Source organism: Lates calcarifer, linkage group LG4, assembly GCF_001640805.2.
Source record: "Lates calcarifer isolate ASB-BC8 linkage group LG4, TLL_Latcal_v3, whole genome shotgun sequence".
Taxonomy (NCBI): Eukaryota; Metazoa; Chordata; class Actinopteri; family Centropomidae; genus Lates; species Lates calcarifer.
In genome coordinates this window covers 16779856-16799006 of record NC_066836.1, presented here as the reverse complement: position 1 = coordinate 16799006, position 19151 = coordinate 16779856, and the positions used below count along the sequence as shown (strand labels likewise).

The window sequence follows — 19151 nt, the reverse complement described above, 5'->3', positions numbered from 1 at the left end:
ATAGAAAGAACCAAAGCCTGATTTCCGCTCTTGGAGAGTAGACTAACTATTTTGGGAAAATGTCTGCTTAGCCTGTGAGTCTGTTTTCATTCTCTGTTGGTGGCCACTTGGGTCTTTCTGACCTTGTTTCTGCCCAGCTGGTGCTGAGCACAATGGGAAGATCATAGAGGAATAACACTCATTATCACATATTGTGACAACTGCAAAAATACTGACGTGGATATGATAATTCTGACACTTAAAGCAAAATAGTGATGAAACAACAATTGTCACCTATTATTTATTGTTAAGGACTGACTCAGATATAAATAGACTTGGTTTTTCTCTTGTCAGTTTCTCACGGCTCCAACTCTTTTTCTTGAAATATCAAATGTCGCTGCAGGAAAAACCAGGTGCATCAGCATTGTGTAGACTGAAGAACACCTTCACTGAATGCCAAATACAGCACACACAGTGAATTCAATCACAATGCATGCTCACCTCCCCAGTGGAACTCTTGTTATACACCAATATGACACAGACTGCCTGGATATTCTCTGTAAGCATGAATGCCCTTGAAGGCCACCAGGGCACAGCCTCTGCAGTAATCCCAGTTTGTCATTGTGCAGCAATGTGAGAATCATGGGGTGGGGTGGGGGGCGTGCAGCCAGCGGCTGGCTCACTGACCATGTGCCTCACTGTGAAAATCTGTCCTGGCAGTTACAGTGTCAGAGTGTTGGAATGTGCTGATGTGGGGGAGAGGAAGGGGAGGGAGGGAGGACCGGAGGGTGAGGATGGTGGGTGGAGGGTGTGGGCTGATGGAGCGGTAGTGCAGTGGCACCTCTGGTCCTCTGGCAGGCCCAGCTGCTCATTGAAATACACACAACTGATTATCGAACCTGTGGAAAGAACAAGTCATAGATACTTCTACGTGCACATTTCCAATTTATGCTACTTTATACTTCTACTACTGCATTACATTTAAGACAGAAATATTACACTTTTTACTCCACTTGATATATTTTTCATACTTTCATACTAAAGTTACTATTTACTTTAACTTTACATTAAAATCATAGAATATGATGCCTTATTATATATTAAAGCCCCTGCACACACACACACACATACATACATTTTGTTAGTTATGCTGTCACTTATGCTCATGCACAGATTCAGGTTGGAGGTGTGCCAAACTACGCTGAGATCTACCTGAGGTCACCAGGTATTAGTAAGAACGATAAAGATCTAAGATCCCTCAGCAAAACTTCGAGGAGAGAACCTGAAGAACCTGTGAGTTCTCTCTGGGTACTCCGGCTTACTCCCACAGTCCAAAGACATGCATGTTAATTGGTGACTCTAAGTCGCCCGTGTTTGTGTATATGTGTTGGCGATGGACTGGCGATCTGTCCAGCGTGCACCATGCCTCTCACCGTATGGATAATGGATAAATGAATGAATGAATTTTTAAGGCTATACTAAGATTTTTTTCTAGTGATACTTGGACATTTACCAAGTATTTTTACAACACTGCCATTGTTACTAAAGTAAAGGATCTGGATACTTTTGTCCTTTTTGCAGCTATGAATTTCAAAGTTTATGGGAAATTCCACCATAAAATGTGAATTGTAGTTCTGCAAAGATGTAGTGCTCAGTGAATTACGTTAGTGGGTAGTCTAGTAAAGCAGTCCTACAGTACATCCTACCCTCATGAAGGTTACAATGTTCAGTTTTGGGATGTGTTAAGATTATTCACTCTACCTTGGACATAATATTGGAAACACCTCTCTGTATGACACAGCATAATTCAAGAGCACCACAAACCCCAGCCTCTAAAATGACCATAAAGTAGAATCAACACCTCCCTGAAGGATTTATTAGACTGTATTAGTTTTAGCTAGGTGTACCTAATACAAAGATGACTGAGTATATATTTTCATGGTTGATTTTCCCTCAGTTCTGCAGTAGTGTTATCTTGACCTGATGTTGACCTTTTCCTACCCACCGTAAACAGTGCACTGATCTCTCTATGCTCTTAATCTTCAGGACCATGAGCAAGTATAATACAATTCTGTATACATTATACCGCTCGCTTATGCAGTGTTTTCCCAGTTTGCACCATATATAACATTTCAAAGTGACTTATCAGATCATCAAATGCTATTTTAGTAACACCTAGATAATACCTCTTCCTGAACTCTGACCTACAATACAGCACACAGACACTAATGACGATGTACAAACCTCAACCTTTTTTGGCCTGACTTCACTGGAAGGTCGACGTGGCTTCACAACACTTACATCAGCCTGTCTCCTGCACTGATCTTAAAATAACCTTTTCCCTTCGATCACAACAATGCCACATTACATCAGTTAGCGTCACACCCCGGAGTCACAAGCCAGACAACCTTTCACACAGTGCCAAGTGAAACCACAGGGGCCTGAGGAGCTTTTCTAGGCCAGGGGAACACTTTGGTTCAGGTTCGACTTATGAGCTGCTCTAAGTGCTTTGTAATAATTTTCACATCATGCAAGAGTGTATCCGTGTTTATTCAAAATACTGTGCGTCCTTTAAGTTATTGCATTATATAGATTAATAAGCACTGCGTGTGTGTTACATCAAGGTACACATATTGACCTCACACAGTCAATCTATTAAACCTGATTATGTTTAATTTAGCACAGTAGTTTTAGCAGGGAAATATACAGTTTAGTGCATTTAGCTTCACTTATTATTATTAATATATGTAGTTGAGGCTTCTGGGTAATGTAGTGAGTAGGGAGACCAACCTGCTCAAGTGTCGCTGAGTGAGATTCTCAGTCTATACCAGGGATACACAGTGCTGTGACCATCCATCTAGCCATTTTTATCCATTGTTTGCTTTTCCTGCTTATCCTAACCTACATGGACTGTGAAAGGAAACTGGAGTACCTGGAAAAAAACCCACGTGCAACACAAATACTATGAACCATGTGACTAACTGAAGGGCACATTACAGATAAATAATGCAAGATTTCAGAATAATTTTTGATGTTATCTGTATGAGAGTTTTATGAAGCATTACGTTTACTAATATTAAATAGGGTCACATTCTCTGTCTCACATGAAAGGCTGGAGTGGATTGTGAAACTCAAGGACGGCCTCCTGCCTCCTCTCTTCTCGTGACCATGACTCTGCACTTTCAGAGGGGATTGCCTGCCTTACATCAACCCAGTGACATCACTGACATTCAACTCCAGAGAAACCACCTGCGTGCGAGACACAGAAAAAGAGAGGAGAGCAGGGGAGTGTTTAAACCGTCTCTTGCACAACAGATTGCCTGCCACTGCCTCCCCTCAAAATTTTCCAAGCAGCTCCAGTCATGTGCTCCATTGTGAGCGTATTCTGGTCCCAAGGGCAGAGAGAGTTGGCAACACAAACAGCATGAAAACACCTCATGTAACCTCCCTGTCTGAATGATACACATAACTCATTTATTGTGAATATTCTTTGTAATGCTATATGTAGAATATGGACTGCAGTCCCTATTTAACTGTGCAGCATATAATTGTCACATGCTCTTTTCTAGGAAGTCAGCTGGTGAAAACGTAAACTAAACAGCCCAACAAATTACTGAGAATTGGTGAAAAGGGGACCTGTTTGGATGAATGAACATGTTCCTGCTGACAGAGGCAGAAGCCTGTGCAGGGAGAGAGCGGTGAGGATTATTGTTCTCTTTAGCTCAGAGATGGCACTGAGGCCACAGAGGCCAACATGACCCCTGTGATCCGCACGTGACTCTTCTTTTACAACTGCAACTGCTAAAGGTCAGAATCCAGCTCAGCTTAGCTAAAATTTCCAGAAATGAAAAAAAAAGAATAAATAAAAAGCAAAACACATGCAGTTCTGGCTCCAAAAATACTTTTTATTGACAGCAATACATATGTGTGTGTTGTATTCAGACTTTGCAAATAGTTAAGGTAAAAAATGAAACATAAATACATTTAAATAATCATTAGAAATAACTTAAAATTGTAACAAAAGAACTATTTTACTTGTGGCAAAAACCAGCTGGTATAGGAAACACTAAATACACAGAATGTCCTCACTGGATGTGTAGCCCTTCCCTTTTTAAATTATGACAATGGCATCAACATCAACATTAACAATTTGAATCAAATAAGTGAAATTGCAAAAAGGTCCAGTGTTTCAACAAGTGCTTTGTTTCTGCAGAGAGAGGCCGAGGCCTTGGTCCACTCAACAGCTCCATGTTCTGGTTTCTCCCCACTTTTCTAACTCGTCACAGAGGCTTTACCAAACAAATACATCATATAATCCTTCTGTTCAGTGTCCAGCTTCACATTAAAAAGCACACACGCTTTTTTCAATCTTTTCAATTTTCCACCTCATGACGATACAAGTGCCTCGCCGTCTCATCACGGTTGCAAAGGCTGACAGACGCAACTCCAAACAGTCCTGTCCACAGTGGAAGTCCATCCCCCTGCCTTTTTTTTCTTCTTTTAAATACATCCCATGTAGACAGCAGCTTTTTATTCTCCTCCAAAATTTTCATTGCCCATCAGCAGTGCTTTGGAATTTGATCTCTGGGTGGTAATATGTCCATCAGGGTTCACACCGCTCTTTCTGTGCTGATAAAAAAGTCCTTTTGCAGGTTTTTGCAGCTAACAGTTCATCGTTCAGGCAGGTTGATGATAGGTACCCACTGGTCCATGCAGCGGCTCTCTCTGCAGAATCGGTTCACTTTGCTCAGGGCAGGGTCCTTCCATGATGTAGAATGTGGGCTCTGAAAATACAGACAGAAAGAGAATAAATTATTTTAATTTATTTATACTAGTACCCCACCTTAAAAACAGCCCCTGTGTGTGTGTGTGGGTGCATGCATATACAGGGTATTTCCTTCTACTGAAATTCCTCAGGAGTCATATGAGGGAGGAGTCATGTACATGTTTACCAGATGCACAAGAACAAGTACTGGCAAGTTCTCCCTTGAATAAGAGTTTCACTCACGTGCATTTGCCTCAACACTGTGTGTAAAATCACAACACTGCAACATTCATATATCTATTAAACATATGGTTTGATGAGAAAAGATACTTACAGTGACCAGGACACAGTGTAGGTCCATAGGTTCACCCCCGTTCTGTTTCCCACCTCCTCCTCCACCCAGTATTTCTGCCAGGCGCCTGGTGTTGTTGACTCTGAGGATGTTGATGTCATTCTCACAGCAGAAGGCCTGAATGAGGGTAAAGTGGATCTGCAGAGCCACATCTTTCACATCTTCGTCATCAGTGGCCAGGATGCACAAAACCACATTATCAGGGTCTCTGAGGAGGAAAGGGAAAAACAGATGCTCTTAGTCTATTTATATTTATAACAAACCACAGTACATGTCCTGCTATACATGAGCAAATCAGGCAAAAATATACATATCTGTTCAGTACGGTTGGAGATGTGTTACAACTGTCAGTAGGTCAGTAACTCAGTGTTAGCCGATATAAAATAAAATTGTACTTACACATTGAGTGATTTGGCAGCCTCGTACACACCGACTGTAATGCAGCCCTGCGGTAACGCAGAGGTGAGGACTTCTTCTAAAGCTTTCGCCACTGAATCCATTCTGCAACACGGAGACAAAGAAATTTGACGTTAACCTCGCAACAACAAAAACTTTCCACCGTCCATTATCTTGCTAACGTTAGCCGGACACCTAGCTAACCACCCGGCTCCGCTTCAGTCGCAACTGACAGATGTGCACAAGCTGGTTTCGCCACGGTAAAAAGCTAAATGATTCAATCAGTCTTACGGTTAAAATCGCTTTAACAGCTGTAAGGGATTGAAAAGGCATATTTAAGACTGCCGTGTTAACTTTTCTGATAGTTTTCGTTCACCTACGTCCAGGTTGCAGCGTCGTGTTAGCTAACCTACTTATGGAGAAGTGGGGAGTCCGTGTCACGACTCAGTCTCAACACAACAGTTACCACTTCAAACGCTGTGTTTTAATATATATAACTAGCTGTAAGGACGCTGTAAGTTAGTGATTACAACAGAAATGGTTCTTAAATCACCTCTACCGTGCATTAATCTATTTATTGCATGTAAAATTGTTGCACACAAACAATACTGTGGTGGCAATTATCCGTGGAGCATGTTGACACTGGTGACGATAAATATGCATCGACGTTACGTTAAGATAAAAGTAGTCATAATCCGTATATTTACCTTTCTTGAGAATAATCTCCACTTAGTTCCTCAAATGTCATGTTGTACATAAAATCCAAATCCACCTTAGAGCAGACAGTACAGTACTTGCGAGTTATCCCGGTATCTTCTCGACTTGACACACTTGTTTATCTTTAGTCCACTATGCTGCAAGTGAGAGATAAATCTGGCAACTTCACATTAAAACCGTCTGGGACAATGCGAGTCAGGCGAACATTTGCATAGCTGTGATCATTGGTCGTATGCTAATTTTTCGGGCGTGCTCTCAAAATGGGATTGGACAGAGACACGGCACCGGGCGTGTCTGTCTCCAACCGGGTTACTACCGTAACTGCAGCTGACGGCTGGCATTTGGACAAAAACAGATATATATATTCTGTAGCCTGGCTGCAACACAAGTATTGCTATTTTAAACTAACTTGTGCACATCTGTAGCGTTCATTTTAGTACAGACAGACCAGTCTCATAGTTCTTGCACACAAAAACACATTTAATTTGACTGCAACGATGATTTCAGGCAATTTAAGAACAACCTGACGACAAACGAGAATCTACATTTAACATGTGTCTCTGAGAAGTGAATGAATCGCTGTTTCCAGAAAGTACTTAATAAAGTAATGAATGAGTAATGTGTTGCAGGACTCACCCTCTCTGCCGGCCAAGGCCAGGACTGGTATCAGGACAGCTGCATAGCAACGGGACGCTTCTCAGGAAAACTGCCCTGTGATTGGTCCGCCGGGGAGCGTGCGAAAACCTACCGAAACCGCGCGCGAGATCCAAAGGACTGGCGCGAGAACGGCAGGAGTTTGGAGCCAATCCCAACCAAACTTCATCTCATTTCGTGTGGTCCATAGTAATCCCGTCTAACGATTACATGCAGGGAAATTCAAGAGTCTCAGCAGCAGAAGGCCAGTACAGATGTGAAGTTTAAAAAACTTTACAGAGACGTAACCGGTTAATAAAATATCATATATAACAATGAACTGTACACACAAGACCATAATTATACATTTTATTTATTATTATTAGTAGTAATAGTCATAAATAAAATAAGGAGGTAAGGAAATTGCAGTGACAAATAAATACAAAAATAGCACTTGAGTGACTAATTAGGTGGAGGGCACAGTGTTATGTGTCTAGATATCAGCAGTTATTATTAGCTTTGCATCAAATGACTACACTAACAATTATTTCATACCAGTTGCACAATTAACAACTTGTCTTATGAGATTTTACTTTATGACACTGCAGATTTATAAAGCAGTTTGAAATCCAAAAAGTAATCACTGGTGAACAAATCTAGTTTTGCAATAGTTATGAATTTTATAAATATGTTTATCAAGGAAGTTTTGTTGCATTCTATAAATGTGATACAACTGACACCATGTACAACTGTACTTTCTGTGGAACTTCAACAACATTTGTCAGTGTTTGATTTTCTTTTTGTTTCCTTGTTTCTGTAAGTGTCTCATGATTGTCTAGACAATAGATCAGGGCTGCAGCTAAGAGAAGAAGCCTCAGAGAAGGCAGTTCACATCACTGTCATACACTAATATGATGGGGTGGGTTTGAGAGGGGGCAAATTGTGTTAAAAAGGAGTGTGATGCTGCTCCCTGGTGGCTGCAGTCAGAACTCAGAACTGTGTCAATAATAGATTGCACAGAGCATTTAACATGACAGAAGTTTTCTCTTTGTGCACAGTGTTTGCTGTCTGGGCTCCTTGGCTGTAATACAGTCTGCCTCAGGGTATTAGACTACATGATTCTTTCTTCAGTTGATTTTCATTACAACCATTAACCATGTTAACTATTTAGTCTTACTCTGCGGTTGTCAACATTATATAGACTGTTTTTAAACCGTATTTAACTGACATGTTTATCTCATGGTGGCAGGTGATGAAACTGAATAAAAGATTGTACTGGACCCTCTTGTAAGAGGCAGCACTAGTGCACCTCACACACATGCACTGTATGACCATTCATTGCATCATTCTAACAGATGATTTCTCTATAGTGAGACAAATGAGGGACAACTCCAGAAGGCCTTGGAAAAGAAATGAAGAAGAAAATAAAAGTCAAACTCAAAGGAACCAAGCAATGTCTGTTTGGAAAGCACTAAAAACTTGTGGGAGATAAGGAAATATAGGTCAGTGTGCTCAGGGCAGCTGGACGGATAAAGGTCAGCTGGGTGACTGATGACTGTCTTTATTGTCTGAGGGGAAATTTGTTATCATAATAAACATTGCACATACAGTACCTCAAGAAAAATCATCACAAACACACACAAGTGCATTGAGCTTAATGTGCATACACACATATGGTATGTACATGAATATATACACATAAATGTAAACGAATGAGGTCACACAGGGGCAAACAATAGTCACGTGCTGTAGGAGAAACTACTGCTATCAAAGGGAGATGTTTTATTTTACAGCGTCGTTAATACACCTCCTGATATTTATACCAGAATGGTCTGTTATTATTATTTTAGTTTATTTATTATTTTTTTACTTTGGTAAAGTGTGAACAGATTTATCTTGATATGAATATTACCTTAAAGACTAAAAGTGTCAGCAAACTCACGATATGTTGATTTCAGAATGCGCAACAGTCTCAGAATCAAAATGTTAAACACCTTCAGAGGAATTAGAAAAGTTGAGGAGAAAACAAAGAATATCCCAAGAGCATAACCCCTCTGTGATTACAGGTGTTGTACTTAAGGCACAAACTTCATCAGTGAGAGAAGTTGTGCACACTGTGAAGAGAACAAATACAATTTAGAAAATAAGCAACCAATATTATCTATTTAAACAATCTCTTAAAAATATCTCTTGAATTCAAATCCAGTCTATTAAAGACCATTTTATAGCTAAATCTCATTTGACCGTTCACTCCAAGAAGCACAGCCATGATGAAGAATGAAGCTCAGAGCTGGCGTCAGGCATCATGACAATGGAACAAGGATCTGGATCTGCAATTAATCACACTCTGGTTTAGTATTTGGACAGTAGTTTAGGTTGTGCTGCCACTTCTTGTGCAACTGATTCACCTATTTGTAGGTATTTGGTATTAAGGAGCTGTCACTCTAAATTAATACATTTTCTTTATCTTATTTCTGGTTTTTGGTATGATGGGTTGTCATGTTGTTATTATTTTGTCAAATAGTTTTGTTGTAGTCCCTCTACAAAGTATACACACATTATGTCTGAACTAATGGACTATTTGTTTTTCTGTAAATATAACTTTAACTAAAAAAAAGGACATATGCATTGGAAGTATATCTGGGGTGTCCTGCAAAGCAACGTGTTTACCTTTCTAAAACTGCCATGCCCACCCTTACCTTGCTATGGTGAGAGATTTTTTTGTATAAATATTTGTTTAAGATTTTTTTCTCCATGCACTCACATCCACAGGACCTCATCTCAGTCCAGTTAAAGGCTTATGTAACATCTCCTCCCATCTCCTAACATCTCCCTGTATGTAATGCAGCTGCCCACATCTGTCAGCGAGGTTATCTATCTACTGCCACTTGTCAATTCTTTCTCAGTTATTCTTTCTCATTTTATCTGTCATCACTGGAAAAAAACAAAAAAACTCCTTTGTGTTTCTGATGAACTTACCAGAATGTCTCTAGCCCATTGAATGCAGGGATCAACAATGTGGTAGCCCTCTGCTAGTCTTCCTGTGGCCCACAATATAACTCACAAGAGTGACTTTAAAATATAATCATGTCTTCACAGTGGGTAAGGAAGGTTTTTGTTCCAAGACCACAAAACTATAACAAAGTTTTGTGTGTGCGTCTTTGTTGACAAGTTTGACAGTTACTTTGTCATACCTACCTTTGGCCACTTGGGGACAGCCAAAACAAGTAGTGAACCAAACTGGCATATTACCACCTTCTAAACTAATGAGACAAACTTGTTAGCAAACAGCTGCTGATTTAGACATCCAGCAGTTACAGCAGCAACATTATCATTCATTTGATAGAAAACCAAAACAGTAAAGCTATGGTCCAGAGAGCAAAACAATGAGCTGAAACTGACTGTAAAGCTCTGTGAAGCAGAGAGGAGCTGCAGATTCAGCTGATAACTCTGTAGATTCAGGACTGATCACTCACATTATTTTTGCATTGTTGCTTGATACATTGCTATTGTAAAATATCACCCACTACTACTGGCTACTAGAACTATTAGAAAAAGTTTTTTTTTTTTAAGTGTTAGAATGATTGGTTCTCTATTGTTACCTAGTTTAACAGGGGCTGGGTTGGAAAGCAGATAAGAATAACCTTGACCTTGTTTAGACTGACACTGTGACACAGGTTAAACACATCATTTACACTGTTCACAATCTCCATGAAAATGTGTTTCTAATAAGGACTGAATTGCAATTGATATTATTGACGTTTGAATGTAATTTAACCGTCTACCTGATTTGGCCCTTTAACAATCACAAAAACAATTGTTTCTTTTCTTACCTACTCTGTTGCTCTGGTGTTCCTTTGCTGTGGTTAGGCATGACCATCAGGACTTCCCAGGAGCCCTTAACGTCCCTCATGCCCACTGTAGTTCTGCGAAGGTCATACAGTCATGTGGATGGAGCCATATTCCATCACCATGTCCATTCTGGGTAGCTAAGAAGCCCCAAGTGAACCCTACATTAGCACAAGACCAGAAATAATAATAATTTCCAACCAGCTGTCATTTTGGCTTTACCAGAAGTATTCTTATAAAGAAAAAAGGAAGAAAAAGAAAAAGGAGCAAGCATTTTATTACAGTGATTAAAGAGCATTAATTACTTTTTAGATGATTAGATTAGTTTTGCCTTGCCTTTGTAGGAAGGCAAGGTCACCGAGGACTGACACAACCACAGAGCTGTGTCAGTTTAGGGAGTGTATTAGACTCTCTCAACAAGAGAGAGTCTGCATAAATAGCACATTTATTTAACTTCAACTGTGATGTTGAGACTTGATGAAAGATGGACTGAGCAATATGCTCTTTTTGATGCTTCAAAATTACTCCAAGCAACACCACAGTTATTTAAAAAAAAGAATAAAATCATGTGTGTACATATATATATATATATATATATATATATATATATATATATATATATATATATATATATATAATAGCAGTGTAATGTAATGTAGGTAATGTAGAGTAGTAGAAGGAGGCGTAGAAGAAGGATGCCCTCCTCAGCCATTTTGAAATAACTGTTAAAAACTGGTTTGCATAACAGCTTGCGAGTTATCTGTGGTCTCAACTGTGGCATCAGGGCCCTATTGACCAATGAGCATGGAGTCATTTTCAGTCACACCCAGTAACTTATTCTTTACATCAACCACAACCACAACAGTCCATATGTGAGAGTTGGTGTGCAGAGAGAGCTGTAATTTCAATGCACTGGTGCAAAGTCTTACTTGATAAAAAAACAGTGGGAAAGATTTTTTCTGCCATTGTTTTAGGATTACACCCTGTGGGTCATCAAACCTTAGTGAAGCAGTTAAAGGACATTAAGGTACGTTTAATTTAGCACATTACAAAATGTTATATTATAGTGTATGTGGTGTAGGAAGTAAGGATTCAGTTGATTATTATTTCCTTTAGTGAATTTTATTAGCACTTGGAATGAGTTCAGTTAGTGTAGTTGTAAATGAAATAAAACTTATATTTGAGAGGATTTTGAGAAGGGAGAGATCTAGTGTAAGTTAGATAAGGCCTGAGAAAGAATGCATCAAAAACAAAATTGTAACATTTATATTACTGGATGGATGCTTCCTCATTTGATGGAAATTTTCACTGCAGTTTCAGATTTCTTAATTGTTGGAATTAAGATCAACTAAACATGACTTATTTCTCCTCCCTCATATTTCAGCACAGTGGACCAGTCCTGATGGAGCCAGCAACTGTTCCAGAGAAGAATCTGATGAAAGATGAAAACAGTCCAAATCATCCTACAGCAAAGTGCAAGAGAGGCCAGTGGGCCAACAAGAGGGAGTTCATTTTAGCAGTAATTGGAGAAATCATTGGTCTGGGCAACGTTTGGAGGTTTCCATATCTGTGCTTCAAAAATGGAGGTGGTAAGAGAATAATTTCAGTTGACAGTGCTACATAGCAGAAGGTTAGATGAATTATATTAAACATTTTTATTTGTATTTGCTATAATACTTTGCTAATTTCTCCCTTTAGGAGTTTTCTTGGTCCCGTATGTTTTGATCCTGTTCACGTGTGGAATCCCCCTCTTCTTTCTGGAGGTGTCTCTGGGACAGTTAACTGGTCAGGGTGCAATCACATGTTGGAGGGAAATATGTCCTTTATTTGGAGGTACCTCTGGCTTAGCTACATATTAAATATAGAGCATTTAGTATTTGAAATATTTGTTGCACTACCTGTGTTTGTACCTTATTTGATCATATTATTGTTTACAGGTTTAGGCTATGGCAATCAAATTATTATGCTTTACACTGTGATGTATTATATCGTCATCCTGGCTTGGGCCTTCCTCTACCTCTTCTCCTCCTTCAACACTGAACTCCCCTGGGCCAGCTGTAACAACACCTGGAACACAGGTACACATCTGTGTTATGTAGGTATAGAATTGCAGTCAATGGTGATAAACCATGTGTAGTGTTTATTTCAGGAAAGGTAAATGCATTCTTTTTTTTCATACAAATGCACTACAGCTTCTAGCCATTCTAACCTGTTACTTTTTACTCTTCCACTGCAAGAGACGTGCATTGATTTTGGTCAGAATGGTTCATTTTATGGCTACATGAATAAGAATGCAACATCTTCAGTCAAAGAATTCTGGCAGTAAGTAATCATATTATTGATACTGTTTTTGAGTCGCAAAAATGTCCCCTGACAAAATTTTCTTCTTCCTCAGGAGGAGAGTTCTGGGTTTGTCTGCTGGAATTGAAGAGGTGGGTCGCATCCGGTGGGACCTGGCTGGGTGTCTCCTGCTGAGCTGGATTATCTGTTACTTTTGTATCTGGAAAGGAGTCAAGACGTCAGGGAAGGTGAGATGTTAGCATTTATCCTACTAATGAAAATCCATGAGGCTTATGAAGACCAAAATCTTGATGTGAAAATTAACCAGGACTGAATACACTGAATGTGCTGGTACTTCTCTCTCAGATTGTCTACTTCACTGCCACCTTTCCTTATGTGATGTTGGTTGCATTGCTGATCCGTGGTCTGACGTTACCAGGAGCTGAAGATGGTATTCGATTTTATCTTTCTCCTGATCATACCCGTTTGGCTGATCCTCAGGTAAGGTTTATGTGTGAGTGATGAATAGATGTCTAAGTGACACACTGTGCATAAAACTATGTGGCTAACTTTGGTGTTGTCCCAAACAGAGATGCTGATTAATGTGTAGTGTTCCTTTAAATGAAGCAGCTGTTAACAGTATAGAACACTGGTATACAGTATAACCAACCATGTTAATGTGCACACACAAACTATAAAATATATCTGTGAAGTGTGAAGTGTGATCTGAAAAACCATTCTGGATGTAGCTTGTGGAATCAAACTTTAACACACTTAGAGACTTAAAGATTAAGTGTGGTGTTATTTACATAATTATCAAAATATCAAATGAAAAGACCACAACCAATAATGTGTTGACCCATCTCTTAATATGTTCTGATGTCCCCAGCCTGTCCAATTCCATTTGTTTCTACTGAAGCCTTATCCTTTAATTAGACTACAGATGCTTTCAGTTGGCTGTGTAGGGGCTTAAAGTTGAAAAGGAATGCCTTCATACAACATGGAACCTGTTGCAGATGAGAGATGCTGATGTTTTTATTAAAAAAAAAAAAGATGTACTCAGTAAGTCCACAACAACTGCCGATGCTGCAAAAGTAGCCACACAGTACTGGCCAGGATTATGGATGCAAGAAGATAACTAGATACAGTGTTACAAAGATCGCCCCATTCATTCCAATAAAAGTAGGTTATTGGGTGCATATGATGAAAAAGGTTTTCTGGCTTCCTTGGGCTTCCACATTTTTGGACCCGTAGAACATGAGTTCTCCAGTGCTCTTCTGACTGAGATAGTTGAGAGCATGTGCATTCAGGACTTCTTCCTCCTTGGGGCCAATGCGCTTCACATGTCCTGCAATACCAAAAGTAGCCACTGTGCCAAAATCGCTTTCAAGTCCTGTAAGGTTTCTGGGGACTTTGGCAGGACATTTAGACATGCTTTGTTTTCAATTTAGCATTAGAGATCATTATGCACTGAGGCACAGAGAATCACTGAACCCCCTGTCATGCATAATGAACAGAAATGTGAAGAATCAAATAAATAAATGATTCTTTAAAGAGATATAACAGTTAGAACTAATTTTACTGTTTTAAGGTGTGGATGGATGCTGGAAGCCAGATATTATTCTCCTACGCTGTCTGCTCAGGCTGTTTGCCAGCTTTGGGAAGCTACAATAAATACAACAACAACTGCTACAAGTATGGAAAATAAATATCAACATTTCTGTGTATTTACTTTTTATGCCTATTCTATTGTTCCTGTGATGCAGGATACAGTTCATAATCATCTTTTTTGATTCCAGAGACACTTTTGCCTTGTGCACACTAAACAGTTTAACCAGCTTTGTCGCTGGCTTTGCAGTCTTCTCTGTCCTTGGCTTCATGTCACATGAGTTGGGTGTTGACATTGCAGTGGTGGCTGAATCAGGTAAAGAATGGTTTGCAATTGCTTCATTGTATAAAAGCTTTAACATACTGCTATGAAAAATAGTAAATAATATAGACTGTATACACCAACATTTGTACCTGTTAAAAAAAAATTAATTACCTTCACTGACTGAGTCTCAAAGTTTTAATCCAAACCATAAAATTGGTTAAAATCAAAATTTGGATTTTGGTCCCCAAATGGTATGTGGGTCCTCACAGTGCTGTGTGGTGCCAGGTGATGTAAGTCCAGTATTATTTTTTTTTAGCTCTGTTTTTGGTCTCTACCGACTCCTGAGAAAAATACGACTTTTTAGCTGCTAATCTAATGAGGTCACACACAGTAGTTCTTGTGCAACAGATCTCAAGATGTAAATTCTTTTACTTCCATTGACATTTAAGTATGAAGCAACACAAGGCCTTCAAATACCTCTGAAATAGAATTGAGAGAGACACAGCAAGGAGGTGTAGAGGACAGGAAGTCAGGGATAGGATTCTGGCCACGTCTAGTTGACAAGGTCTGATGCTAGGATCAGAATTTGCCTACTACTATAAGTATGTCTAGGTTTTATCTATTTTGGTGTTTGTTTTGTACCACCTGCAGGACCCGGCCTGGCATTCATTGCCTACCCTCAAGCAGTAGCCATGATGCCTTTACCCCAGCTCTGGGCTGCCTTCTTCTTCATCATGATAATCTTTCTTGGAGTGGATAGTGAAGTAAATATCAGAGAGAGTATAGACTTTTGTAACATTACTTTATAAGGCCAATGGTTCTTGTGCTTTGAATGATACCACCTTTTTTACCCACAGTTTGTGTATCTGGAAGGTCTGGTCACATCCATATCAGATATATATCCATCCTTCTTTTTCACTGGTCACCGACGTAAATTGCTTCTGCTGGTCCTCTGTGGTGTGTCCTTTGTGATTGGCCTGTTAATGGTGACTGAGGTAAAGTTTGTTTGTTTCAAGCTGTGTAATTAGTCAGTCTGCCAGTGTCTTTCTTTTCTTTCTCTGTCTCAAATATGTTTGAGACAGAGAAAGACATATTTTATCTGTTTTCTCTTTTTCTTCTCTGTTGTGTGCCATAGGGAGGACTTTATGTGTTTCTGCTGTTTGACTACTATGCTTGCAGTGGAATGCCAATCATGTTTTTCGCCATTTTGGAGTCCATTTGTGTGGGATGGATATTTGGTGAGCAACAAAATAATTTCATTTAAGGACAATCAGAAGTGGAAGTGACATATGTACTTCAATAATGTAGATTTTAAAGTATAGTATATCAAATAATCCACCACCAATAGGCTACTGAATATTTGGCCTGACTGATTGATGACCCCTAAAGTAGCTGTTAACTATTCCGTAATTATAATTATAAATGTAAAGAAGCTTGGAACTTTTAGGCAATGTGGATAAGACTTGGACTAACATGATATTTTTTAGTTGTGCTGTTGTCAGTGTCGTTTTAATCAAATTATACAAATTTAGAAATGTTTGATAATGTGACGCACTTTTCAAATGTTTCTGATTGATACTGGCCAAATCATTCCTGTTGTATGCTCAAATATTCTGAAAAGGTTATGTAAATGGATGCAAAGTGCTTAATCATATGCTTCAAAAGTTAATCAGGCTGTGTATCTCTCCAAGGAGCGGATCCATATTACAACAAAATAAAGGAAATGATTGGCTACCACCCCTCATCTTATATGAAATATTGCTGGAAGTTCTTGACACCATTTGTCTGTGTTGTAAGTAAATGTATGGTATGGTATTTATGGTATTAATGTATTCTGTTCATTTGATGTTATCTCCTTGTCTTTTCTTTTTTTAATAGGGCATTTTACTTTTCTCTTTGGTCAAATTCACCCCTCTGAAATATAACAACACCTATCAGTATCCCTGGTGGGGATATGCTATTGGGATATTTCTTGTGCTCTCTTCAGTTCTCCTGACTCCACTGTGGTTTCTCTATGGTATGTCTGTGACCCCTGGAACAATGAGACAGGTAAGTGTGGTTATTCACAAAGACTTACTGCCAAAGAGGAAGCTAACAATGACCTGTGTTATTTCAGGGAAATCTGTGTAACCATTAGCAGATCAGTTCCTTGACCTGTCTCTGACCAAACCTATACAGAGCAAAGCCTGCAAACCACTTTAGCAACACATATCTAAAGCACCCTCAATCCCCAATTTCTATACTGTACATACTCTGTATTCACAAAATGTTTCATGTTAGCTGACTGAAATGTGAACAATTAGAGTTTGAAGCACTATTTTCTTACTCTTAATGTTTTGAAGTCTGTTACAGTGCAAGTGATATGCAAATGTTGGTCTTTTTACAGAGACTGAAAACTTTATGCACTCCAGCAGCTGCCCTTTGTAATGCAAAGAAGACTCTTCACGCTGAAACACATGGCTCCAAGTCAGAGCTGTGTGTTTTAACTGAAAAACCTAAAGAAGCCCTGGAGATGAGTCAACTCTAACAGAGACATCAGTGATTCAGTGCAGTAAGTGTAATTTTCCATAGTGATATGTTAATTATTAGAAATCCTCCTAATGAGCTGCTGAATAGAGATAACTTAGCTTATTTATAACAGAAAAAAATAAATAATACTTAGACATTTTAAAAGTCATAGACTCAAAGTACACATAGAATGGTAATAGCATAGTATAGTAATAATTGTTTTTTTCTCCATCATCATAGAGGCTGAACATCTAGATCTCCAGATGAAGACTCTCAGGTCTGAGCTACAGTTTGTCATTGATTGTCTCCATGTGAAGAACAGCACAGATAATGTGCAAGTGTGCAACACAAGATAACAAAACAGTGCAGGACCTCTTTACCTTTGGTTCATTTCTTCCTGCATTTTTCTGTATATCATGGGTTATAATCACCATAAGTGAGTTGATTTACCTTGTATTTAAAAAAACAAAACTAAACTTACTTGTTAACTTATTCTACCTCTGGGTAAAAACATTTTTTGAGTTTCTGAACTGACCTAAGTTTTCAAATAAGTGCTTGTTAATCAACCTTATAAGTGATATTGTTTGTTTTTATACTCATATGTAATTACTACTCACTTCCCACAGTGGCAGAAAGGGATTGTTTTGTAAATGTATGATATATTTAGCTAGGGCTCAAAACCACAACAGTAAAAGGGTTTAAAGGTTTGACACTCATAAATACAATGACAGTTCAGTTTCCCAATATATAATGTAACTAATGCCCAGATGACTGTATTTAGTACCAGCACTGTAAAGTTCATTCAGAAACTTGAATTTAAGTTGTATTTCATCACACAGCTTGAATCTCATCTTTACATGTGGCTCCACCGTGTTTCTCTACTGTGCAGATTGTGGTCAAATGTTCTGAGATGAATTCATGCTGATGTGGTCCACTTTGTAGAAGTAGGACAGAAAAACACATTGTCCTTCAACTTCTGAACCCAATAAAACTCCTCTCTTCAACACAAGGATCCTGCAGTGAATCCTAAATGTTATCACTTATGGACCAATCACATCTTTCCATCAGGGCCATTTTTTTTTACAATGACACTGAATTCACTTCAAACTGTGAGACTAAGGGCCTTCACAGGTGAAACAATGACAAAGACTGTAACTCAGGATGAGGGTGGAGCCAGTGGACTGTACAAACAAGCAAAAAGACCAATTTGTAACCTCAAAGCACATGATTTATTAACTTTATCTCGACTCAACTGTTTAGCTCAAGAAAACGTAACCACCATAAGAACCTATAGTAAGTGTATATTTACACACACACACACACACACCACTGTGGACGATGAATGATATGGATTAAGTTTCAGATGAGTGACCAGCGGGCCACTCCTCTCCCATTGGTCTCTCTCTCCCTTCTGAAGGTATCAACCACATACTTGCATAAAGGATCGTCATTTGCGATCGGGGTGTGATTCAAATACAAACCTGACTGTAAGGAGCTTTAAACACCCCTGGAGTCCAGTCCTGAACACCTCATCATCACACCAGACCACCACACCACCACATGTCTAATTTACCCATCTAAATTACAATTTTACAGCTATGCATTTGCTGCTGTTGTTGTCTTCTGTTCTTGCTTGTGTTGCTGAGAACAAGTGTGTTTTGCACAATCACATTTCAGTCATTGAACTTTAGATCTATGCTGACTTACTGAGACTAATAATATATGAATGGATGGATGATTACCACTCAGTGATAATAAACATAAATCATTGAAACTACAGAAGAATAACAAGGACTTTA

General features: G+C 39.0%; 2 protein-coding genes across 4 annotated transcripts; one reads left to right on the top strand and one right to left on the bottom strand.

The window, feature by feature from the left end:
* Positions 1–3863: 3863 nt before the first annotated feature.
* Positions 3864–6372, bottom strand: gadd45aa (growth arrest and DNA-damage-inducible, alpha, a). Its single transcript, XM_018677130.2, has 4 exons — positions 6200–6372; positions 5496–5597; positions 5079–5304; positions 3864–4763 (listed from the first exon to the last, which is right to left on the bottom strand). The coding sequence occupies exons 1-4, from the start codon at positions 6247–6249 to the stop codon at positions 4650–4652; spliced, it is 492 nt and encodes a 163-aa protein (XP_018532646.1). The 5' UTR covers positions 6250–6372; the 3' UTR covers positions 3864–4649.
* Positions 6373–11548: 5176 nt separating this feature from the next.
* Positions 11549–18361, top strand: LOC108883698 (sodium- and chloride-dependent GABA transporter 2). 3 transcript variants are annotated; one of them, XM_018677128.2, is made up of 16 exons: positions 11549–11718; positions 12076–12280; positions 12390–12524; positions 12629–12769; positions 12929–13013; positions 13087–13219; positions 13338–13472; positions 14563–14666; positions 14771–14895; positions 15496–15608; positions 15702–15839; positions 15980–16082; positions 16536–16636; positions 16723–16893; positions 17231–17395; positions 17593–18361. In XM_018677128.2, exons 1-15 carry the CDS (start codon positions 11599–11601, stop codon positions 17369–17371), a joined length of 1950 nt encoding a protein of 649 aa, XP_018532644.1. In that variant the 5' UTR covers positions 11549–11598; the 3' UTR covers positions 17372–17395; positions 17593–18361. The 3 variants fall into 3 exon arrangements, 2 of the variants coding, with proteins under 2 accessions (XP_018532644.1, XP_050926067.1); XR_007813050.1 differs by lacking the exons at positions 16536–16636; positions 17593–18361 and having other exon boundaries at positions 17231–17379; XM_051070110.1 differs by lacking the exons at positions 15702–15839; positions 15980–16082; positions 16536–16636.
* Positions 18362–19151: the final 790 nt, after the last annotated feature.